General features: G+C 41.6%; 1 protein-coding gene across 1 annotated transcript in view; it reads right to left on the reverse strand.

Moving 5' to 3' along the window:
- The window catches only part of SLF1 (SMC5-SMC6 complex localization factor 1), a 60,889-nt gene that overhangs the window by 20,323 nt on the left and 13,973 nt on the right, over positions 1 to 26,593 (reverse strand). Inside the window, exons 5-10 of the mRNA XM_006275594.4 lie at positions 21,920 to 22,054; positions 19,095 to 19,148; positions 14,316 to 14,474; positions 12,424 to 12,590; positions 8,035 to 8,172; positions 7,176 to 7,341 (exon numbers count right to left, since the gene is read on the reverse strand). Of these exons, the coding sequence (XP_006275656.2) occupies positions 7,176 to 7,341; positions 8,035 to 8,172; positions 12,424 to 12,590; positions 14,316 to 14,474; positions 19,095 to 19,148; positions 21,920 to 22,054 (819 nt within the window). The remainder of the gene's footprint in view (positions 1 to 7,175; positions 7,342 to 8,034; positions 8,173 to 12,423; positions 12,591 to 14,315; positions 14,475 to 19,094; positions 19,149 to 21,919; positions 22,055 to 26,593) is intronic.

The raw sequence follows: 26,593 nt of genomic DNA on the forward strand, positions 1-26,593 counted from the left end.
TTGATATGTAAAATGAATTTTTCTTTTAAAGATTTAGGAATTAAAAGCAGGAGAAATATTATCTTCAAGGAATAGGCTTTTACGTGCTGTAGGGCTTTTAAGAACCTGCTCTCAACTTGTACTACTAATGTATCTTCTGTCCTAGGACCACAAATTATATGTGTGTGAACAAATTATTGCTATCAATAACCCCTTGTAATTAATAAAATGTCTATAAACACAGCAGATAACTTCTTTTTGCTAATTTTAAGCAACTTTGTTAAGGTTGCACTTGAAGCCTAGGGTAGATCTTTAAGCACAGAGCAGATATTCTGCTTCCCTCTCTGCTCCCTAACCACTACTTGCTAGCCACAACTACTATCAGAAAGAAATGTCAGCAATCTTGAGGTTACTCTTAGAGCAAATGGCTTATAAAACAGAGTTGCAGAACAATTTGGCAGATGCCACAAAGTCCACCCACATGTTCATAATTTAATCTATCACCTTTCAGCACTGCCTAATGAATTTTTAGAATCCTGATAATGAAATTTAATGCTATGATGTCACCTGGAAAGCTGTCATACACTGCTGGTTGACATTATCATAAAAACATTAACGTAAACAAGGGGCTTCTGCTTAGTTAAAGTTCTTAAATAAAGATTCCAATGGTACCAATGAGTAAAAATGTCCCATTAAAGTAATATCTGTAAGAATGCATGAAACTATTTTAAATAAAAACTGCCAGAGGGAAAGTGATATACATTAATGAAAAAGTACATGTAAAGAAAAAAATTAACTTTACTTCCATATTAAACATGGAATTTGCTACTAGGTGTGGCAACAATCTCTCCTCAATCACAAATAAGCTTCTGCTTATTATTCATAATAGAAAATTTCAAACCAAAACACCACAATAATCTATGCTTTTTACAATTCTACACTTTCTAAGCAATTTCATACTTGCAACAGTTCTTGTGCAATTTAATAAACTTTATCTCCTAAAATCAAATAAAAAGAAAAATTTATAAGTAAAAATACATTATCAATAACATTTTAGTACTTTAAAAAATAAGTTAGAACCTTGTAGAACTGAGGATTTGTATCTTAATTGCTAATGAAACCAACGGTTTAGCCTTGTAATTGTTTCATTTTAGGATCTAGGTGTGTTTTCATACTGTATGAAGCTTATATATATATATGAAGCTTATATATGAAGCTTATATACCTAGAATCATAATGTTAAGTCTGTAAAAATTATATGGTATTTACTTGATTAAAACTGTCATTTTAATAAACTTGAAAAAAAGTAACAAAATATATGGGGGAACAAGATTTTTTACACTTTTAGCTAGATAAATCATTTGATTTTTAATTGCTGACTTGTGGCATTCACCTTCAGTGAACTGGAAAGTAGCATGTACAAAGACTAGTGGACTGAGCCCTAAAGTTTGCTGCTGTATCTCTGCTTGAAACAAACATCGGTTTGAAGATGATTAATTCTGTTTGGGTCACATGTTAATCAACAAATGACAGCAGAAAAATATGTTCTATAGCAGTGGTGCTCAACCTTTTTGCCCTGTGGGCCAGATGGACAGTGCCTGATCTGCCCATTGGCTAGATCCAGGTGGTGGGCCCAATCTGGTGCACAGGGCTGCCACAGGAGGCCTGGCTGTGCATGGAGGGCAGAGGGTAAGGAACAAACTGAATTCAGTCTGGCCATGTGGAGGTGGATGTGGCCTAGCTGCAATCTGACTATACAGGGGATGGGGTGTGACCCATCCCCAATCCGGCTCTGCGGGGAAAGGAACATGGCTAGCTCTGTTCTGGCCATGTAGGAGAGGGCCTGTGGCCTGGCCCTGATTTAGCTGCATGGGGAGGAAAGGGGCAAGGCCAAGCCCTGATCTGGCTTGGTCATCACTCCCCCACTGCCAAATTTCCCAACTTGTGGGAAGCCTAACAGGTCAGATGTCGTGGCTCTACAGGCTGTAGGTTGAGCCCCTCTGTTTTACAGATGTAATGAAATCTACTGCATTTTCATCCTTGAAGTATCTTTAAAACTTCATTCCTGAAAAGGGATCTTACTGCTATAAGAGTTTTAATTCACAGTTGGAAGTATGTTCAGAATGTTTGTTTCCCTCCTTCCCAATGAATTTAAAGTATAAGCAATGAAATGACCACTTCTTTTCCAATTCTCATCCGTCAGACATTTCTTCCTTGCCCTTATTTATTACTGTACTTTGACAATTTAACTCACTGGCAGAAACTGGCAGCTAGGGGAACTGATGAGGAGAATTGGCAGTGGTGAGTGAAGGAGTAGCTGACCCTGCTACAGTGGGGCATAAACCCATGAAGCTTAGGAAACAATGTAAGTGGTATCTTAGCATTATGAAAAGCTATGCTGTGGAATGCTACCGTCGCTCTATGAACTATACAGATGTTGTTCTTTATATTCTGGAGTTGACTTCATTTTCTGGGCCTGATTCATCATGGTACTACTCCAGTTTTATACAGGTATAACTCCATGTATAACAGTTATAAAACCATCCAGTTTTAACAGTTACTCTAGGTATATACTTGCATAGCTACACTGAATTCGATATGAACATAAGAAATGCCATACTGCATCAGACCAATGCTCCATCTAGCCCAGTATCCTATCTCTGACAAACAATTCATGCCTTAGAGGGAAAACGTATGTATAGGGCATGTGTAATCCATTCTGTCATACCTTCCTTGTCATGAACCACCAGAGGTGATAACCTCTGATGTCAGAGAATGCATCCATGACTTCTATTTAGTAGTTCCCAGTGTATCTGTCCTCCATGAATTTGTGTAATTCAGTGATTCTCAACCTTTCTAGAGCCAAATCACCCCTTACACACAGCCCATCCCTTGTTAGACTTAAGGACCCCATAAGAAAATGCCAGATCCTAGTTTTCACTTGTTTTTTTGACTAGGGAAAAATAACAGCAATTTTTCAATTGCAAAGAACTCAGAAAATCATAAAAGGTCAGTGTTTTTAACATGATGGATTCCTATCTCTGGGTGTATCTTGTGAATCATCTTTGCACACCTAATAGTGCTAATATTACACGGAACTCTGCAGTACCCTTAAAAAGATCTTACGGTACACCAGGGTGCCATGGCCTCCAGGTCAAGAAGCACCGGTCTAATCTCTTTTTTAATTTGGTTATATAATAACAGTTCCTTATTCACTTTATATACACACTTCATAACTTTTATAAACCCCTATCACTTCCCTCTTCAGCCTTCTTTCCACCTTGAAGAGTCCTAGCCTTTTCAGTCCCTCTTACTACGGAGTAATCTTTGCTACCCTTCTCTGTATCTTTTCCACTACTTCCTTTTTGAGATGTGGAAACCATAACTGCACACAGTATGCAAGATGTGGATGCAGATCCCTGACATTTTATTGACTTTTTTGGTCAAAATTGCTTATCGAGTGCTGTATACAGTTAATCTAACTTTGATGGAGTTAATCACAGAATTTTTTTTTTAGCAAGAGGAAGCCATTATGTTCATCCTGTTTGACATGCTGCAAAACAGAACCCATAGAGCCTTGCCCAGGCTCAATATATTTTCTACATCAAACTCATAACTTCAGTTTGGGCTTTAGTTCTCTTTCAGAAAGATATTCAGTACTGACTTCAAGTGATGCGAAAACTACCATGTCCCTTGGCAAGGTCTGCTGACTGGTACTTATGCACATTACTAAACTTTGTGCCTTTTTGAGAGTGAGGCTAGTTATACTAACAAGATGTTCCAGCAGAGTAACGCCATGGTGTCACCTATTTTACAGGTAAATGTTATATAGTAAAGATACCAAGACACATAATAAACAACATATTTTTCAATGAATGGAGTTTTTTTCCACTTCCCCAATAATTTGTTAAATTTTTCTTTGTTGCAGCCATAGGTTACCAAAACCTCTTCGACCAGAAAAGCAAAAGTCTCAAAATGTACAAGGCAGGAAATGAATAATTCTGAGGCAGAGTTTAGAGTTGTATCTGCCTAGCTTTTTATAGCTTCCCTCTGCTTTTTATTTGTTGAAATCCCTCTGATTCACCAGGCAATATAAGCTTACCAGTAGTCTATAGATATAAAAATGAAAATCAGTCACTTTTATCAGTTAGTTGAAGATGTTAAACCAGCCTGAAACGTTTTCATTACAAGAAACTTTTGACGCATTTATTCACAGATGTTTTCATTAGGGATCATCAAGAACCATAGTATACCACTTAGATTCAAGGTGTTCATTGTTCCAACATCTTTGATAATATTAGAGAAGGTGGAATACTTATTCACCTCCAGATGCTGCCACTATCAAGCACTTAAAGTTGTCTACCAAAATAGGTCGCAGGAGTGCTAAAGACATTTTCTGACCCAGGTTTCTGCATGGTAATACACACTGTTGCTGTTGTCAATGGAATAACAACCTCAAGTAAAAAGCTCTTTCTAAAATAAAACTACCCACAATGCTCCATCCCCCTGAGTAGGTAAGGTAACGAAGGTAAAGAATTGCTGCACCCTATTCACAAAACTTAATGCCAAGGAAACACTCCAGGTTTACTTTGATATCTTTAAAAACAAAATAACTGGAGAGAGGCTCAGCTAGCTATGTACTGAGGGGGGAGATTTGCTCCTGTAGGTATTTCTTATAAATTAGTCTTTTCATCTGTCTGAAAAGATTTTAACTGAATGTCTCTACATATCTGGACCAAGTTTGATATACAAGTTTGGCAAACAATACTCTAAAACTGAAAGCACAAAAAGATGATGATAACCTTTGCATACAATAGGGAACAGGTTATTACCAGCAAAGTTATTAAGAATGAAAACACTATAGATCTTCTCTGAGATCGATATAATATCTGATTAAAGGTCTTATCTCAGAGGCGGGCAAAGTCCAACCCACAGCAGATCCATTTCCCAGCAGTCCCTGCCTGCATCTCTGCCGCTGGTTTCCATGGAGACCCCAGCAGCTGCAGGGCCATGACAATAAGGGGACAGCATTTCCATGGAGACTGGCCCCAGCAGCACCAGTAGGATGCATAGCTGGGTAGGTAGGGAACTGCTCCAGGGCCGGAATCTTGTGGTGGTGACAGTGTGGTGGTGACCTGGAGCAGAATTGAGATCTGCTGCCTGCATGCCTCACATGGGGGTGTGCAGGCAGGGGATCTCTGCTTTGCCCTGGCTCTGGACCATGCTGCCACCACCAGAAGATCCCAGCCCCAGCCTTGGAGCAGCTCCCTGCATAGCTGTGCGCACTGCTGGAACTGGTCTCCATGGAAACACTGGCCAAGTGCTGTCATGGCCCCGTGGCTGCTGGGGTCTCCATGGAAACCAGTTGCAGTGGTGTGGGAAGGGGCTGCTGAGAAATGGAGTCCAGCCGCTGATCGGTTCTACCATTTTGCCCTCTGCTGTCATATACTAGGAAGCTAAACCTTGTAGTGCAGGGATATCTACCATATGTTCCACTGGCTGGATTCAGCCCCTGAAGCTGTTCCCCCTGGCCTGCAGGGTTTCTTGAAGGTAGGGAATTTGGGGGTGGGGCTAGTGGGGGCAAGGCCTGCCCTAGATTCCAGGGTTATGCAATCCATTGGGCATGGCCATTGGCATCAGGGGGGCGAGGGAGAGCTGTGCTGATATAGCCCCATCTGCCACACTGTCATTTGCCCTGTGGCTCCTTGCCCTATTACCTCCAGGTCTGGATCTGACCCACAAGAAGCCCCACAGTCCAGATCTGGACCATGGAGTAGGGTGACTTTGACACTTTTGCTATTGTAAATAAGATGAAATGAGAAAATCAGTGAGAAACTCGGTTTTGTGGTTTAGGTCTGTATATTCAGTGCTACAATTTTGTCTTAAAAAAGCAGAATACTTCTGAACGTATTTTAAAATAAAATGTTGACTGTTTTGTTTTGAAAGCAGAAAACAAAAGACTCATTGTGCTTACGTAAGAAGCAATATAAGAAATGGTGTTAATTGACAAAACTGAAATTTCTCAATATAAGAAAGATTAATACTAGGAAAGAAACTCAGTGACTCAATTTAGGCTACAAATAGAAACCTACAAAAGTGGATTCATTTTTCAAAAGGACTGAACCCCCCACTGAAGTGAACTGGACATAAGCTTGCTTTATGCACAGTGCTTCTGAAAATCAGGCCACTTACATTTAGATATGGGCCTAGAAACCTAGATTTAGCCATTTTTTAATACCTTGACCAAAGATAAAGGACAAGACTTTCTTTCTGAATGAATTGCTTTGACATTCCTTAAAATTGGTAGGTGGTCTGGGTAGGATTGAAGTAAACTGAGCAAAGCACTCATTAGGTTTAAATCTCTCTATCCTCATCGCACTATGAAGGGCAGCAAATAGGACACTGAAAAGGCTTTTCCTTCTATATTTGATTTTCTGTTGCTGTCCTGTTATTGTATTGAAAATATGTATGCATGCTATCTATTTATTCTCTACTTTCACAATAATTTAAAAAGAATTATGTGGGGAATTTTGTGGTCAAAGCCATTTCAGACAGCCTTTAGTTTCTGAAAGAAAGAGGTGGTGTTGAGGAGGGCCAGTCTCTGTGCAGGTCAGTGTCCTGCTGGCCAGTAGGCCAAAGAACAGCAATTACGTTGTCTTCCATTATGTCTGGATGAAAAGACCTACGGAAAACACTGAAAGAAGTTAAAGGGCCTGAGAAGAAAAATGGTGAGTTTATTAAAAAAAATTGTTTGAAACAACAAAGCCTTATTTGTTTCAGTGTTTCATCCTTCAGATAATTTTTACTGAATACAATACCGTCTGAAAAGGACACTGTAAAATAAGTTTAATTTTCATAATGGTAATAGCGTAGTGTGTTGACTAGATGTGTTAACCTTATGTTCATAATGAGTGCAGTAATACCTGCTGGAAAGGGCACACGAACTTCTGAGTACAACAAACAAGCCACTCATACTTCAGTATATTTCTTCTTTACAGATCAATATATGAGAATCTTACGGATCAGTTCATTTCCTTTAATGGAGCAAAAGGCAGCATGCTTCATAATACCAAAAGGCAGATATAACAAACAGCTATAGTGCTGCAATATAATTCTCACAAAAGGGTGAATAAAAGAAATTTCTTTTTTAAAATACATTGGCCTCCATTATTTCATGGCAGATAAATCATACTCACATCATTTGTTCTGTACTTTTCTCTCTGGCAATGTATGACCCAATCGACTAGAATATTTATGCGTTTGGTAAAAAGCAATGAGGTTTCGCTTTCTAGCCAAAAGGTCTTCAGAAGAACTGTCTGTGGCATGACTTGCAGCTGCTGTGAATTCATCTCTTCAAACAAACTATAAAAGAGAAAGTTAATGAAACGTAAAGTTTTATGCCAATTTGATTACTATCATTATTAGATAGATAACGTGTCTTGTCAAAATACACACAGGTTTGGCAATTTTTAAGTAGAGAAAGATCATATGCTCTTTTTGATGAATAATATGTAAAATGATAAAGGTTATGACATTAAACTGAAGGAACTCAAATGTGTTAATATAACAGATAGGTGGGAAAATGTGGATTTTTTTACTCTATAAAACAACCATGTATTAATTTTACATTTGTCCTTCCTAGCAAAAGATAATGTCTACACTAAGATTAAAAAGTTGCACACAGGGCTTAGGATCTTTACCAAACTTTGCTAAGAATGAACATCTAAGAATATCAAAGCTAAAAACTCACTCTTATGAAATAAAACTATACACCTACCTACATTTGTAATATATGACAAAATAATATATAAATCAAGATAAAAGGAAGAGTATTTTTCTAAAAACAATGAAAACTATTTTTAAAGAATAGAAAAATCCAGAAGAAATGTTTAGTAAAAACATAGCTAAAACAGCACTTGCAAACTTCAATGAAAGAGTATCACATTTTGGGAATAAGGAACACACTAAAAGCAGAATGCAAATCTACTGTAGATAAAGTAATGGGTTTGAACAATTAAACTTAAGGAGATAAAAATATTCTCCTTCAAGACTCACCTTTTGATCAAAGCCTCCACTTCAGCTTTCACTAAATTGAAGAAAAACTTCAGTAATGTTTTGTGAACCATTCTCTCCTCATTTACTTTTTCTGAACCTGAAACTCCATGACAAAAGTTTTCACAGTATAGGCAAGATCTGAAAAATAAGCAGCAGAAAAATCTTTAAGACTGAAATGAGCTATGAAGTATTTTGTTGAAAAAGGGATTTTGACATTTCAGTTCCAGCTAGATCACGAGCGTCAAACTCACCCCAGGCCAGATTCAGATCTCAGGGGCTCCTTCTGGGCCAGATCTGTGATGCCTGCTTGGGCAGCAGTGTGGGTCCAGGCCAGGTGGCAGAGTGGGTTTGGGGGCATGGGGTAGCACAGAGCCATGTTCATGCAGTGCAGACTCGGGAGCATGTGTCCAGGAGGAGCCAGGGACATGTGGCAGTGTGGATCCATATTCAGCCAGAATTCTGTGCTGCTACTCTTCCCCCTCTTTATGAACAGATGCCCCTGACTCTGTGCTGCCCGAATGAGACTCTGTGGCACAACACGCCCCCCAGACCCATGCTACCACAAGCCTCTGGCACTGCCAATCAGCCAGAGTGCTGTGCTGCTGGGTAGAGGCCCAGAGCTGGGGCTGTGCAGCCACATGGAGCTGTGTTTGGACAGTATGGAGCTGACAGCATCAGTCTGCAAGAAGCTGGGGGCGTGCAGCAGCACAGACCTCTGGCCAAAGGCACATCTGTGCTACTGCATGCCCTGTTGTGTTCATGCAGCCACATACCCCCAGCTCTGTGCCACTGCTCAGTGGCACAGAACTCTAGTCAGTCAGCAGTGCCAGGGTCGTGCTGCAGCGCAGAGCTGAAGTGTGCACTGGTAGCCCTGGATGTGATGGTTCCGTGGATGGTATATTTGACGCCGCAGAGCTAGATTTTGAGCACAGTGAATGTACGAAAGCAACCAAAATCAACAGTTCAAAAATAATTCAAAACTGAATAAATAAAACGGCCATATTATCTGTATTTCAAAAATGTTCTTACTTCCATGATCAACGATTCTTTAATGTGGTAAAAAGTTTACTCAGGATGAAGTCTGGCATGTATGCCAACTATTTTAATAGGGAATCCCTTTATATCCAGATGAAACGCAAAACAAAAATAACTATTTTTTTTAGCGCAGCAAGTGAACTCCTCAAAGCTGCAAAGGATCAATGCAAAGTATTGCTTCTTGCTTAAATTCTACGTTTTGCTTCAATTTTACATTTGTCTTTTGCTGTAGCTCTACACAGAGTCAAATTCCATAAAAAGTAATTTTTACTGTAAATAAATTAATATGTTTCCATATTGAAAATAAATACATTTTAATCCACCGATAACATTGGAGGATATAGAGTTAGATTTACAGCAATATTTTAACATACTTGTTTCTGACATTAAATAATCAGCTGTTTGATCTCATGGGTTTTTATGGAAGGAGAGTGTTAAGGTTAACTATGGTTTTGTTAGGGAAGCCAAATCATTTTATTGTATTTAAGTATGTTTATTTATCCCTTGTATAAAGATCATTCCACACCCAAAGCATCTCATGGTACTTTATAAATAAGAACAGTCTTTCAAATCTCTAGCTATGTGAGGGAGAGTTCGTACCATTTACATTAATCAAACTCTTGAGAGTTCTTGAACATAATACACAGTTTTAAGCCTAAGTGTAATTTTTTCTAGTTTAAAATATTGGGGAAATCTGACTTCAGTAGAATGTAAATATCCTATATTGAATAATATTTCTTAAAAAATGTACCATTTCTATGGTGGTTATGATTGTTGTAACAGACAGCCCGGGGCTCCCTGTTACTTTAAGGAGAGAAACTGCAGTTGATAGAGCACAGGCAGCTGACCTCAGAACAGCTTCTAGAGGGAAGGCAGAGAAGAAACACTGCTGCCTAGGCAGGGAGCTGCCCATTAGAGAAAAAGGACACACATACTGACAGTCAGGAGAAATTTGCCTAGAAGAGCTGGCAGCAGGGGAAGAGGCATCTTGGGGCAAGAAGCAATGATTGCCTAGTGTAGAACTAGCTGCCAGGCAGACTAGTTTGGGCAGCAAAGGGGTGCCAGAGCACCACTCATAAGCTGCCATGGTAACCAGCCTTCAGGCCCTAATGAGAAACTCCTGAGTGGCTAGACTACCACCTGACCAGGAAGGGCAGGGCCTAAGCAGAATATAAGCCTAGGGCCTGAGCCAGTTCAGGCAGTCTGGCCCAGCAGGCTGCAGAGTAATGAGTTCCTGGCCTGGAAGGCTGCAGGAGGATACCTGGCTCCCTTGTGAGCCGCCCTGCAGATTATATGCAAGAGGCTGATGCTTTGCAGAGATATACCACCGTGGGTAAGGGCAGGCAAGACAGTAAGCTAGTGTTGATGTCTGCACCTAAAGAGTGCATCCAGACGAGTGCGGTCATGCAGCATGCATCTGAAATGCAACATACCATACAGTCTGGTGCTCTCCAGGCTGCAAGGGTGTGCTGCCCAAACATTAGGTGTGCTGTTTTTTTTTCCATGTTTTTTTTTTTTTTTTTACCTCTAGTATCCAGGGGTAAAAAAAAAAAAATGGTGGAAAAAAAACCAGCACAGTGCACGCTCGAGCAGCAAGTGTTGCTGAACAGCGGAGCTGGGCAGCCTGGAGCTGCTGAAAAGTGGAGCTGGAGCCATGCTTCACTGTCAGCCAGCCAAGCTCTGCATGGCAGAATTGCCGTGGCTGCAGCCCCATGAGGCCTCTAGGACCCTGAGTAAGGATGCTGGGGCTCCAGCATCCCCTACTGCCCCGGGGTAACTTGTTGTATGCCAAAGTGTGTGTGGCACAGGCATTTCTGAAGGACAAGTAGCTGCAGTGCAAAGTGCGCCACTGCTAGTTGTCCACGAAGAACCAAATGTCCATGCACATTTGAATGTGCCCAAAGTGGGTTATAGCCAGTGTGGCTATCTTATAGTTAGTGTGCTTATTCCTTGGTTAAAAATTGCACTGGTGGTTTGGGATTAGGATTAATAGGGGTGGTACAGAGGTCTCAACAGTGCCTGAAGGCATGAGAGTGTCTTGAGCCTTGTCAGGGATTGGGGCTTGAGACACAGACCAGGCTTGAGTTTACTCTATGACCCATTAGGCAGCCTCCCTTCTGATCAATTAAATACATCAAGGTGTATGGCAGGCGAGTGAGAAGGGTACCCTAGAGGTGGGCAAGGGTAGCATGGTCACTAGGGGGTGCCATGGCTGAACCTGGGGCCCAAATGTACTTAGTACATTGCTGAGACATTTTCTCTAATTTAATAAATGCTTGAGTAACGGGTCCACGCCTTCCACAAATCTCAGGTGGTTTCTACTAACAGAGGTCACAAACAGCAGTTTTGAAAGTTTATTCCCCAACACAACAGGTTGCCCTGAGTATTACACAAATGTCATGTGAAAAATGAAAATGCAGCATGAAGCCACATATTTGGCAAAGTAAGGCTAATACTGTTTAATATGCAACAAAACAGGTTATATATTACAGATTACTTTAGTTTAGTGGTGGCCAAAGTCTTTGGCAGGCATATCAGGAGTTAAGCCCAGCCCTCTCCCTGAGATCCACTCTGATCAGTGATCACCTCCCAGAGGCACACCTGACAGAGTTTGTGCCCTGAGGTGCTTGAATGGAGGAGGTGGGGTTCGAGACTCTAGTTGTGAGAAGCAGTGGGCAGAACACTACTGCAAGACAGGTGTCATCACCAAGAGTTAGATTAACCTGGTCCTGCAACCACTGCAGTTTGATATGGAAAGTGAGGATCCAAAGCCCTGAATTTGGCAATGGCTTGAAGCCCAGGGGAAGGTTAATGTGGCTCTTGGCACTGACATCAGACACCTCCTCACATAAAGCCTCTGCTCCTTGAGGTTGGATGCTTGAGCACACCTATCTTCATTCCAGTGTCTTCCTTTACTAACTGCCTGGGGCTCACATGCCACACAACAGCTGCCTGTGCTACTTGTGCCATGGGTTGGCCACCCTTGCTTTAGTTAATCAAAAGCTATGAAATGTTCAGTCATCCTGGAACCATTAATATACAGTAAATACTAAAAAGGGAAGAAATAGATGTATAATTTTCCTGCACAGTGAGAATCACTTGCAGTGCACTCAGATTTACTGAAATTTATAGTGAATGTTCAAAATTTGTTGCATGTACAAATTGCTATTTTAGTTACAGTGAATCAACACCGACTGTGATATTACTGAAAAATGACTTCTCTGTATCAGTGTTTCACTTCATAAGCAAATTAAGTAGTTTTTAATTAGGAGAACTTTCTCTGGATTAGCACACTATAAATTAGTTCTACTTAACTAACCTTTTAGGAAAAATAATTTTCAATAATTTCCTTACCTCACAAGCATCTCTAATAGGGACCATGTTCCCTTCATGCAAATAGGACACTGAAGAAGTTCTAAATAGTATCTTAACATGGAAGGAGACTTCCAAGGAGGATCAAGTTGAAGAAGAATGTACAAAATGTGAAAAAATTTAGCAGAAAATACTGCATCTGTATTTCCCTGTAATAAAATAAAAAATAAAATTGATTCTCTAGCAACCAAAGATTGAACACAATTTTGAAGAACATAAAGTGTAGTCATATTCACCATAAACCCAAATGATCACAATCACCAGTAATTAGCATTTTTTAAATTTGATTTATATACTTGCTTCCCAATAAAGGCACCAGATGGCTTACAGTGAAAGCCAGAATAACATATAAAAGAAAAAGTGAAATATTAAAATAAAATATTAAAAAAACCTCCCTATACAATACTGCAGTTTGATAAATGCCTGTCCAGATATAAAAAGCCTTACAGTGCTACAGTGAAGATATCCAGGCTTCAAGAGGGAGGGAGTTCCAAAGCTGATCAGTAACTACCAAGACTGACCTCTCATGTGTTTTCACCAAGCAAACTCGGTACACTGATGGTTTTAGCAGGAGGTGCTCTTACCTGACCTCACAGATTACAATGGGGCAGAAGGAAGAAGGCGGTCCTTTAGTTATCTATGAGTAATGCAGTTTAATTTTAACTAGCAAAAATGGTATAATTTGCATAGAAAAGAAATTAAAAGAAGGATAATTTGCAACAATATGGTATTCCAGGAGAACAAATTCAGTTCTGGTACAACACTGCAACAACTCTCATGAAACCAAATGGCATTTCCATTTTTATGCCACTAAGAAATTTGAAGTTCGTATAGTATAAATAAGCACACACAATTTATCTTGCACCCTCCTACTGGCTGTCTTAACTGTACAATCATTTTGATGCTTCTGCATGCAAGTCATTATTTCGTATGCTTAATGCCAGTTTCAGTATTACTGTACGCTGCTTATACCTGTTTAGCTAATTTATATAACATCTGTAGCCCAGTTTAGCTTCAAAACAAATCCCAGAAGCTATGCTCCCTTCTTTTATGCTACATTCAATTAAGTTCCTATAAAAATTTTTGTTTTACAAATTTTGTCAATGTCATTTTACATTGATATTTTTTTCACATTTTAATGACTGTATAGTGAAACCTGTACCAAGGAGAGGACGAGGGGGAAAAAAAATCAACAACCTCATCTTAAATGACAACCTAACATCAAAGTTTCTAACAGTTTTGTTCAAGTTTCAGAGAACTCTTTCGCTATTATTAGTGAATATTAGTAACTTTGCTTAACACCAACAACATGCTTGCTCTGAGCAAGATACAATGGTAAAGTGAAAGCCATAAGTATCTTACATAACTTTAGGACAGTGGTTCTCAGCTCTTTTAGACTCAGGGAACTACTCGCTGGCAGGGCAGGTGGCAGGGGGCTAGGCATAGGCATGGGGGAGAGGGGAAGAGGCAGGAGGGCAAAGGACAAGGGTTTGGCCCTGCTCCCCTGCCACAGCAGGGGTGGAAGGGGATGAATTTAAGATAACCGTACAATTACTAGATTTGATACATGGGAAATCTATAACATCCATATAATTTTTCATGCAAGGAATCTAATTAGTGGGGGGGTCATCTTGAATTCAATATTTTTGGATTTGGGTAGATACGATATATTTTGCTAGAGTATTGGCTACGTGGGGAAAAGGAATCAAGGAAAATTATAACTATATGAGTGGTTACGTCTACAACAAGTTTAGGAACAGCAAATCCTGCATGTATTTAGGAGGGATGGACTAGATCTTCCTTTAGGCCCTTTTCCATCTTATGATTCCCTCATCCTGGTTTAAAACCCATAAAATAAAGCCTTTGTTTCTTACCTGTAACATCTGCTCTAGCAGAGAATGAAGATGTTGCACAGGAGGAATGGAATATTTTTGAGCAGCTGAAAGTTCTCCTATAACATCAGGAAAGAAATGTCCTTCTACTAGTCCTTCAAGAATACAAAATGTACCTCTGGAAAGGTCATTATTTTTAACCTAGGAATTAGATATTATTGTGAGTAATGGCATAAAAGATGATTAATGAAAGCCTTTAAAAACACAGGATGGACTAGTTTAAAATAAAAACAAGTAGAAGTGTAAAGAGCTTAGTCTCTTTTGTATCTGAAAGGAAACATTTATGAGTCTTCAAATAAAATGTCTATTTCTTGATCAAGATAAGACACTTTTAAAGTAGAACTGCATTTTTTGCTTTATTTAATTACTAATATACAGCCTGAACCAATGCGATAGCATATTTTCGAAGGGAATCATTGCTCTTGATGCACCTTTCAGGAAGTACTTATTTTCTCAGAAAACACGGGATCTAAAATTACCTTTAAAAGAAGAATACTCAATAACTTATTCTCTAAAGGTGCAATCTGTAAGAGATTGTCACTTCTTTGTATTCTTTGTGGTAGGGTAGTTGGACAGAATAAACTTCTAGAGTGATTGGGTGCCTTAAACTAATCACTCCTCACTGTGGAAATCACAGCAGTTCCCAAGGCCTGTCAATTTCTTTATGGCTAGGGGCAGACATTACACACAGACCGGTTTAAGTGATCACAAATTGGTTTAAACCTGTAACAGAACAGATGTTCAGTGCACATAAATGGCCAAAACCAGTTTGAGATAAACCTGGTTGAATGTAGTATCAGACTTAACTGACTTGGCTCACACCGGTTTATACATCTGTCCCAGACCCCTTGCTGGTTTAAGATAAATCAGACACCCCCAGCATCTCAGCATGCTCTCTGGGCTGGGAGGGGCTCTCTGCTCTAGCCACAGGGCTGACCCTGCCCCTCTGCTCTCTAGCCAGACCAGGGACAGGCCCTAGCAGAGACACCGGCCAGCATGGCCCTGTTACAGCAAAGTGGGTAGGGAGGGGGTTAATTCTTTCCTCCTTCCCCTCTTCCCCCACTGCAGCCAGGGTCAGCCTGTCTGCTGGGGAGCAGAGGGGAGAGGACTGCTGCGGTGGCCCCTGGAGCTGGCGGACCCCAGCTGCAGGGAAGGGACGGAGGGAGGAATTAACCATTCTCCCTGCCCCCTTCACTTTAACAGGGCCATGCTACGTAGATTGTCTCACAGGGTGGGGCAGGGGGAGCTCTGTTCTGTGCTGGGGGGGACTCTTCCCCCTCCTCCTCCTCCCAGGGTAGGGAAGGGGACTCTATGAGGCACTGGATGGGGACTCTTCCTCCTCCTCTCCTTCCCCTCCGCCGCTGCAGAACTGGGGGGGGGGGGTGAGGGGGGCTCCATGCAATGCTGCCTGGCCCCAGAGCCAGGGCGGGGTGTAGGGGGAGGCTCTGTTCCGTGCTGGGGGAAACTCTCCCCCCTTCCCTTCCTCCCCCAGAAAGGCAGCGGGAGCACACAGCTCAACTGGGCAGGGTGTGGGTGTGTGGGGTGTCAGGGAGGGTGGGGGGATGTAGGGACCCCCCCCCACACATACACTCCCCCCATGGTGTGCAGCCCCCAGGGCCTGGCAGCAGCAGCAGGTGGGGAGGTAAGGTTGCTCATCCCCGGCACAGGTGTGGCTCTGGCCAGTGCTGCATGGGGGGAGGGAGCAGAGCCTGCCTTATCCCCACGGGTCTGCTCCCTGAGCCTGAAGCTCCAGCCCTTGCAGCAGGGGAAGACCCACACCCGAGCTAGCTGCTTCCCCCGCTCCCCACTATATAGGTCCCCATACTTTGCCAGGAGTGGAGGGAGCCCTGCCCCCTGCTTCTCTGCAGAGTCCAGCGCAGGGCTTCCCTCCTGGGAGTGTGGAGCTGCAGGTGCAGTGCGGAGCTGTGCTCCTCAGCCCAGTGCAGCACTATCTGCCTCTGTTGTAGGGACATTGTGCTGTGCCTGCAGCTCCGTACTTGTACAGGGAAGTCCCGTGCTGGACTCTGTGGGAAAGCAGGGGGCGGGGCTCCCTCCACTCCCAGCAGAGTGCTGAGACCTGCACAGTGGGCAGAGGAAGAAGCAGCTGGCTCCAGTGCAGGGCTTCCCCAGCTGTGAGGGCTGGAGCTGCAGACTCAGGCTCAGAGTCAAAGGGATAAGGCAAGCTCCACTTCCTTCCCCTGTGCAGTGCTGGCCAGAGCCGCGCCTGTGCCAGGCATGAGCACCCAGACCTGCCTGCCTGCTGCTGCTGCTGCCAGGCAGCGGGGGACCACATGCCCTGGGGGGAGTGTGTGGGGGTCCCTACACCCCCCCTCATATCCCTACATCCTGCCCAGCTGAGCTCCATGCTCCTGTTGCCTCTCGTGGGGGGGAGGAGGAGGAAGGGCAAGAGTTCCCCCCAGCATGGAACACAGCGTTTGCCTGCCCTGTGGGGGGGACTGGGGGGCAGAGTCCCCCTCTGGGGCTAGGTAGCATCCCATGGAGCCCCCCCTCCTCACCCTGTAGTGATGGGGGAGAAGCAGGGGGATGAGTCCCCCTCTGGGGCCAGGTAGCCTCACAGAGCCCCCCTCCCCACCCCACCATGGGGGTGGAAAGGAGGAGGGAGAAGAGCACCCCGCCAGCACCAAACTGGGCCCCCTCCTGGCCCTGCCGTGGTGGGGGAGAGGGAGGAGGGGAAAGAATTCCCTTCTGGGTCTGGGCAGCCCTGTGTGCTCAGATTACTCCTGGCTGTCAGGGAGCCACTGGGGCAGGCCTGCCAGGGCCTAGTCATGCCCGCCCTCCTCAACTCAGCTTCCCTGTGAAAGGGAGGGCTGTTCTAGCACCCCCAGGCTTTTGGCTTGAGCCACTGCAGGCATGTGCCAAATGCCTATCCACGTACAAACTGGTTCACTCCCTGCAGGTTAAACTAACCTGCAAAGACTGAATCAATTCCGGCTCAGGCTTTTTGAATGTCTGTTCCTAGCCTATAAGAGTGAGTAAAATGGAAGAAAAACAGAATGCTCAGCTTGGGTATGATTTTTAATATAATTTGCAGCTTTAAAAAATAAAAATTACAGATAAATATTGTCTTTGCCCTCAAAGGTAACCAACTGTACTAGTCCTCTTTAGATACCCCAAATTGATGTTACAAGGAAGTTATTTTGTGACTGCCGTTTAAAAGCTTATAATTTCTGTTTATATTAGCTATTTGCATATAATTAACATCACAAAGGTATGAGTACTACTGAAGTTACTGCTAACAGCTAACATGAAGACTTTTGTGACAAGCATGCATGTGAATGAGAGAACCTAAAGGAATGAGAGATACAAAGCTCAGACAAACGATTATAACCTTGAGTGAAAGAGAAAAGTAGATTGCCTGTATGAGAAACAAGTATAGGAATATCAATCAAATCTGAATATTTTTATATGAATATTTTTGAATTTCTAAATTTCGAAAGAAACCAAATCTATAAATTAGAGGAAAAGCTAATTTTTTGACTGACCTTAACTGTGCTTTCCTTTTCTTTCAAGATGCTTTTTCCACGGTTAGCCTGAAGCCTGAATTCCTCTGTTTAATATTTTTTATTTATTACTATAATATTCCCATGTTTTTAAGATACTAATATGGCACCTGAATCTCAAATCCACTCTTAAGGTGAATTTTGAGCATGTTCTTAATTTTAAAACATTTTGGAAGTATCTGATATACAATGGGAGCCAGATTTATTTGAAGATCTGCCCTGTGGATCTCTCTGCAGCAAAATAGTAAAACTACAGTGTTAGAAGGTTTAGTGGTGTAGGGGGCAAGAGAATTAAGAAACAAACAAAATAGCATAGAAAAATGAAACCTAGTCTAAATGACAAGAAAAACATAACTAGAAAATGTGATATACTGCATGTTCTTTTTGGATGTATTTCATAAGAATCATGGCATTCCTTGTAGCCTGAATGACTGCCCCCCCGCCCCAACTATATAATTATATATCTCATTCTTTTTCCTATGCCAAGATAATCTTAGCTGGAAATCTGTCCCTACCAGGAAACAAAACCTCAGTGCTGCAAAAATCTGTACCATCTACTTCTTTACTTCTAGTCCTAGACTGCTATTTCAGATCCTATACATAAAGGTAAGTGTGACCTTCCTTTGTGTCGCTCAACAGATCTGTGAAACTCTATAGGGCAGCAACATTTAAGACATTTTCTCTCAAGAAAGGCTGGTAATGCTAAGAACAAAGTTTTCACATAGATGATTCTTAAATTAATTTTGCAGGGTGAGGAGGAGGAACGGAAAGGAGATCTGATACCCAGAAGGTGACTATATGATAGACTTTTCTCTGTGGCTATAGGGAACAGGAAAAGAAGCAATGGTCTTAAATTGCCGCAGGGGAAATTTATATGGAATATTAGGAAAAACTCTCTCACTGTGAAAGAGGTTAAGTATTGGAACAGGATACCCAGAGATGGCGTAGAATCTCCATCTTTGCAAGTTTTTAAGATCAGGTTAGACACACACTTATTGGGAAGGTTTAGTCAGGATCCTGCTTTAAGGGGTTTCCTGTCCAGCCTTATTCCATGATTCTATAATGAACTTATATAAACACAAACTGTTATTTCTCTTTTCAAGAATATTATGTTAACTTCTTTGCAGGGGAAAAATATCTTAGAAAAACATTTAAGTAGTTTAACAGAGAAAGCAAATTATATAAGTTTGAAAAAAAAATAAATTTATGAAACAGCTGCTCCTCTCAAAAAGCTCATTACCTCTGTACTGCATCCATTCAATTGGTCTATTTGAGTAGACTTCTGTTTCATTTTCTGTAAAACAGGTGGAAGTCAATGCTTAGGCTGTATACTAACAAAATATTATATATAATGCCACAATAATATGTGCGTGTGCGTGCGTGCATGCGTGCGTGTGTGTGTAAACAGTGAAAAAAAATTAAAAAGTAAATTCAATATGAAGAGCGAGTTAGCTTTAGTTTTTTGACAGAAATTATACTTTTAAAACTTAAAAAGAATAGCACTGATGCCCTGGGCAAAGAATCTAGGCTAAATTCTTTCATTCTAAACTGTCCTGCAGTTTCAATTAAGCTGTTCTTCATGTTTTTTCCCCCCACTTATGTGATATGGAATCAATGTTATTAATTGTTGGTGTACTTAAGCGTAGTCTTCAGCATCTCTTTTATCTTTAGTTTATCAATGGTGAGAGAAAGTTTCTAGATTTATTCTGCAAAATCCTGGGATCCTATGAAGTGAATGGAACTACATATATTTAAAGTTATTATTAATTACTACATCTAGCTAACAGCTACTGCTACAGTAGTGTCCGTGTGTATTACAAAAAACGTATCTTTAAAGAGTGCCCCACAGGAATACCAGGTTCCACAAATAACTTTTGCATACAACATTTATTTATAATGCTTCTTTAAAATACCTTTGATATTTTAACTATCTACAGCTAGCATTGGGAGAAAAGGGTGTGTGTGTCAAGCAATAAAGTGGGCCAAATTAAACTTGCACTACTGGTTTTGTAGTACTGTTCAACTGGCAGCCCATGAGGGATTAAGTTTATGGCCCTTGAGCTCCTGCTTAGCTGCCACCACCCTCCCCGTAGCTCTAGCTACAAGAGCATCTGGGCTCCCTCTCCCTCCTTTGGCTTTTGCTGCTTGCCCCTGCTCCATGGGGCAGAGAAGTGCAGCGTGGTGCAGCTAGGGGAACTGAGGGTGAGCCTGGGACTGCGTGAGCATGTAAAATAGTGATGGGGGGTAGATATGGGCACGCAGCGCAGCTCTGGGGCCAGGGGCACCTGCAGAAGTACAGAAGGGATACAGGGAGGATCCATGTAGTGTGTGGCCTGTAGAGGCCCATGGCTTGCCCTGGTGCGTCCCACAGCCACAAAGCATTCAGCCCCTAGCTACTTAGAAGTTGGACAGCCCTGTTGTACAGTAACAGGGATAATTGTCTATGAATGGAGAAGTATAAAGTATACATTTTATTGGCTTAGCTTTTCAATTCTCTGATCTGGTAGCTTTGTGTTAGGGACACTATGAGTAGTAACCCTTATTGTTTAAGAATCAGGCCTGCATATTTTGGTACTGTGGAAATATTTACGCTTTTTTCATGGTAACTATCACAGAAAGCTACTAACACATTATTTGAGATCAATACATTGTGTGGTAGTAATGTGTACTGATTCAATCAAAATAACTTATACCTTATTTTTCTGAATGTGAATTCATGTACTTAGTTGCTAACAGACTGTTCTATTACAGGGCTTTATTACAATTTAAATCGGTGATGTTAAAACAATAGATAGCATTAGATGATGTTTTCCTTGAGGGAAATTTTCAGCAATAACAATTCTGTACAGAACTCAGCAGAATGTTTGTCTGCTTATGGACGTCTAAAGTTTAAGAACATGTTAATGTGATTTAGTTAGTTATTAAATCAATGATAATGGATGCCAAGGAGGGCATGACAGGAGATGTATCCAGATATATTTTCTTCATATGCTCTCCCTCTAAAGTATCCACTATTGCCACTGTTGGAGACAGGCCTATTTACTGTAAGAGACTGGTAGGTCTAGGTCCACCAGGAAACTATTGACATTCCTTAATCAAAGGGAGTTCAAAAAACAGACCCACAGTTGCCCAGGTTCCCACTGGCTAGGGTCTCCTTACTGGTTTGGTAGATAGCTAGTTTGGCCAGAGTCAGGAGGAGGTTGACCCAGAGGTCCTGGGATTTGGTTAAAAAAAAGGTGTAGGAAGAAGTGTAAGTGTAGATGTAGCCAGAACCTCAGGAGATTCCTGAGGAGGCAATGGAGGGGTTGCAGCCTGGAGCATTTGAGGTAGCCATGTGCCAAGGTCTCCCTCTGTTCACAAAAAGGGTAGGTGGTGGGAGAGTCAGAGAAGTATGCCAGATACACACCTATGCAGATGGCTCCATGCAGGAGATGCCAATCTAGGTCCCTGGTGGCTTGTGGGATTAGGGAAGAACACAGGCTGGTCCACCAAGGACTCTTCCCCTTGCCAAAGGTGTCCCACTATTTGGTGTCTGGGCAAAATACCAATGGCAGCATGGTGGACAGTGTGGAGCATGAGTGTACACAGCTAGTGGTGGTTGGCTGTGCAGAAGCAGACCAGTTTCATAGCCCCCAGCCTGCTGAGCTGGTGTGTCAGACATGGAATACTGGGCTAGATGGATCACTGATCTGACTCAGTATGGCACTTATGTTCTTATGTCCTTAACAGGTAGTTATAGGAAAACTAAAATGTAGTCCACATCTTCGTTGGACAGTTCAAAACCAAGCGAAAATATTATCAATTTCTATTCTTAACGTGGACATTTCTTATATTCCCTCATACTCATTAGACTTGTACTAAACAATTACCTCCATTTGTCAAGCAACCCTATTAAACTAAATACACTATAGGATTCTTAATCTTTATGTTACCATTTATTGTTACAATTTCTGAAGGCCTTGAGAGGCTAGTTTTCATGGTTATACATCTGTATTTTGAGGAGAAATAACAATTCCCTTTTATTTTTTATAACCAGAAATGTATACAATCCTGTCTCTCACTTACCTGAGCAAAATACATATGCTTTATTAATGCATGTTTCATTTCAACAAGGTGTATGTCAGATTCTGTATCTCTGGCTTCTTGTTCAGCTAGACAAGTGTTCACATGACTATCTTCAACAAAATTTTGTATTTCACTCTGTGCAGGGAGAAAATATATTATTTTAAACTTGAACATGGCATTTGCAGACAACAGCTTAAAGCAAGGTTTCTTAGTTTTCTGTTTGTTCTTTTAAAAATGTGTATAAAGAGAGTAGAGGATACCTCTCAGGCTACTGAATCCAGCTCCTGAACTTCCAGGTTACTTTTTATTCACGAAGTCCTAAAAATTGTCCATTCTAACACCCTGCAACTGCAAAGCACAATACAAAACCAAAAGTGCCTTGCCACGTGCCACAGAAAAAAACCCAGGAGAGACAAGGATACTGCCAACGCCCTGCTACTGTACTTGTACAGAAGTCATAGGTTAATATACCCTCAGAGGATCTTAGGAAGAGGACCATGTTTCCTGCTTATACAGCAAAGCAAAGGCCATCCCCCCACAATCCTGTCATGTTTGACCCAAGGAAAATACTTACTACTGACCTCAAACCCTAAAACTACATTAGCAGTTTCATAGCTGCACCACACTGCTGCTTAATGATCTTCCTTTCATCAACCAGTATGCACAGGACCCCCTCTTCTATTGACTCTAGTTTGAGTCCCCATCTCACAGCCAAAATTCTTGTTATCAGTCCCTAAATTCATGACTTGGAACTTTGAACCATTTTTCTATATGTGAATTTCTTAAAGTGCCAAAATAATATGCCAGATTGACACCCTTGGAAACAGAAACCTTTCATCATAAAGGAAAATATAGTTTGGGCAGCCATTAGTGTAAAATACCTTCAAAATCATCCTTCTGATTTATTCCAGCCCTGAATCTCTTTCTGTGCTGAATTTGATAGCTTACATTACAGACTTGATTTTGTCTTTGATTTGCCTAATACCACTGAATCTTTTTATAAAGGTCACTAAAAGAAATCAGATTTCAATTTCTTTCATTTCTTGCCAACATAGGATGACCTGAGCTGGCAACACAGATCTTAAGTGTTTTCTATCTTATTAACAGAATCTCCAAGCTATTCAGTCCCTTCATTTTCTCTCTACCTTGGGAATGAGATGTTTCTTATACTTTCCACAGCAGAGTCTCATTTTGTAATTAAATACTGCCCAATACACAATACTGTCTGTAAAGTTACATGAAGTCCTTTTGTTCTGAGACAATTTCAAATTAAATTTAAGAACACTTACTATATAATCTAGTGGGTGAGAGGCAGAAGGCCTGATTACTCTAAGCTTTATATTTTACATTGGAAACCAACCGACTGCCAAGGCTACCTCCATAGTACCAGCTTCCAGTCTAAGCGCACCACTAGCCAATCCCTTTTCAACTGTATCTGCACTGTCACCAACTAGGATGCACACCTTAAGGATCTGAAGCAGGAATTCCTGCAAATACAGTACAATCCTAAAACTATAGCCACTAAAATCAACAAACCCAGACTTAGACATCACTTCAACCTTCTACAATACCAACCCCAAAACAGGGACAACAGAATCCCTCTGGTTTCTACCTACACCCCACCAACCTGAACGCTTTAAAAATTGGCTTGAACAGGAAATTGTGGGACAAGAAATCATTCACAGATTGGATTGTGTGAAGTATGGTTTTAAGCTGTAGCTTTTGTGATTCCTTTTGTTTCTATGATTGCTAATCCCAGAACTGCCATCTCCCCTGCCTTCTGTATTCAAATCACTCCTTCCATGTTATATACTGGTGTATGCATATCCTTTGACAGCGTATGATGTAGGGACCTTGAGCTCACAAAAGCTTATGGCATATCTATCTCTGATTTAGTCTATAATAATGACATCGAACTCATCCAGGCCCCATATACTGGGTGAAAGTCATTGGGCTGGTCTGAGGGCTGGCTGGACTTACAACCAACCCCACCCCCTGTGCAGCACCTACAGTGACAGGTCCAGCCAGGCCTTATCGTGCATGTGGTGTGCATGCAGCCCATGGTAAGCAGCTTGGACTTGGAGCTACAGGAAGCACAGGAGGTTTATCTGGGGTGCCACATATAGCATATGTCCTGAACACCTCACCATGCTGCATGCAGTGCCAGGTCCAGCCTGTGTACTGGGAGAAGCACGTGTCCCATACTGGCCCTGTGTGCTGCATGTACAGGGAGCCTTGGGGCCAGTATACACTGCATGCAGGGCTGGACTGGCTGCATGTAACACTGGGGCCTGGCACACGTATGCTGCACATGGTGCCCCACCCAAGGGGCCCTGTATACTGGCTCCTGCACAGCCCTATCCAGACCAGCCCTGCAGCCACTGCACAGGGCTGGTATGGCGGGGTGCCCTGTGCAGCTTGCATCTCTGACCCAACCCCTCTGCTGCATGCAGGGTGCCAAGTCCAGTGATCTATGGACTGGATCATATGGCTCCCACAGGTCCTATGTTTGATACCCCTGGTCTATATGGCTCTAATCTATCCTGCCCTCTGCAAGAATTTAAAGCGGTTTTATAGTTTCAGTTAAAGTAAATATGCCTCCCAAAACGTGACAGCACATTTATCTCACATATTTCATAGGTCTTTAAAGTGGGACAATGAGTTTTAAATCTGTAGGATTCCAGGTCAAAAGGCTTTTTTCTGGGAGAAATTCAACATCTGTCAAGAGAAAGTGAAGAAAGAGGGCAGGGAACATGACTGTGTTGAGGTAGTCTCAAAAATGCTGGTTACAGATCAATAACCATCATTTCTTCAAGTGGCCAATGACCATTCCAACTCCTGGGATAGTTTAAGAATCAATATGACTATCCCTGGACAGGGGTATAAACAGACCTAGTTTGAAAGCAATTCTAATACTGCTTTACCAACCTGAGCTTTTCATTTGGATGCCAGATCTATGGAAAAAAATGGTTTTTTAAAATTTTTTATTGGGGTGGGGGAGAGGGGAGAGAGAGGTTTGTAAGAATTGTGACTCAAGCTCCAAGTGGTAGTGCTACAGGTTTCTAAATTTGAAATAATCTCAAACTTTTCTGAGAAGTATATACAAAATACCATAGTCCATGCTATCAAGTGAAGAATATGAGGATCAGATAGCACATCAGACCTTTCTACTGGGTAAACAGATCAGCAATTACCGAGAGAGAGATGTGTTAGAAAATCTGATACACCTATTGCTATCTTGCCCATACTGGAGAAATGTAAATATCCACAGCCTTGATTTATTTTTCAGATAACACTCAGAACAAAAGGAATGGTTAAAACTTAGGGGAGACATACTTCCTGTCTGCTAGAAATGCATCAGATGCAGACTGTCTGTCCTTATCCCCAAGAAGCATTTTGAGCATCTGTAGTTGTCTTGTGATTAGGATTTTCTCTTGACACACCCCAAGAGTGGTCACTTAGAATTTTTGGTTATTTGGAATCAGAATCTGAGGTTTGGGTTTAGTTGAGGAGATTGATGCCTTCATCATGACTCTATCAAGCTCTTTAGCCCTGAGGGAGTAAAAGCTAAGGCTAGTCTTTCCATATTTAGATGTCTTATGGATCCAGAACCATATTAGTGCTTCCTGGGACATGCTGTCCTGGAGAAATTCTATGACTCTAAGAGTGAAAGTGCTGTATATGGAATAATAAGATGGCAAATGACCTTCTCCAAAGCAGGTCAGACAAAGCACATATGTGCATGAGGGAGGGAATACTGTAAGGAAAGGGTTGAACTTCCAGAACCTCTGTTCACGTCCGCAATCCAGAACTATGGATAAGTACTCAGGCTTGGCACATAACGATACAAGTAAACTAGAACAAATGCATGCAAGGATGATCAAAAGACCTAACTCTGTGTTTCTCAACTTTTTTAGGCCGGTGACCCTGTTTTCAAAGCAAAGAGAAAAATTCTCTCAGCCCTTTATATTCAACCAGAAAAATAAAAAAGAATATGCTACCTCTATGCTGCTACAAATACTACCTTATGCCTCACAAACTTTATTCCAAGGTTATCTTAAAAATGTTATTTTCTTTAAAACTGCAATAAAAAGCTTTCAGTTTCTTGTGATTTCAACAGTTTCTCATGACATTGTTGTAAGACCAATAAGTTGGATCTCTGTTTCCTATATTATCCTCTAACAAAAATTATTTCAAAATTTCTCTATGCATAATCTTTTAATTACTTGAATGTGAATTTCTTTTAATAAAGTCTTCTTTCTTCATAGCATACTAGCTTGCTGTCTTAGGAGTTGTATGCAAATTCCACACTATATGCCTATAACAGAAATACTGCACAACCTTTCTCTCTCTCGCTTCGCATGCATTCCTCTTCTAAACCTTATACAGCAGTATGAATTGCTCTCCTTTGGCAATCCCTTGCAGTTGTGGATGATTGTCTTCCATGATTGCCTTGCGCATCTTCATTGATTTTGACTTCAGTAAAGGTGATCCCACTGGATGCAGTTATCCAGTTAGGAAGAAGGTAGCCAGATTAAGTGTAGGGCACCGCTTCTAGTTCCCTCCTCATGTGAGGTGAGCAGAGTGGATCCTGAAAAGGGCTGCTCAGTTGTAGTTACAGCTGCCAAATCACATTCCTGCCTCATCTGAGTGTTACAAGACCTTCTTATAACT

The sequence above is a fragment of the Alligator mississippiensis genome, chromosome 3 (genome assembly GCF_030867095.1).
Source record: "Alligator mississippiensis isolate rAllMis1 chromosome 3, rAllMis1, whole genome shotgun sequence".
In the NCBI taxonomy this organism is placed as follows: Eukaryota; Metazoa; Chordata; order Crocodylia; family Alligatoridae; genus Alligator; species Alligator mississippiensis.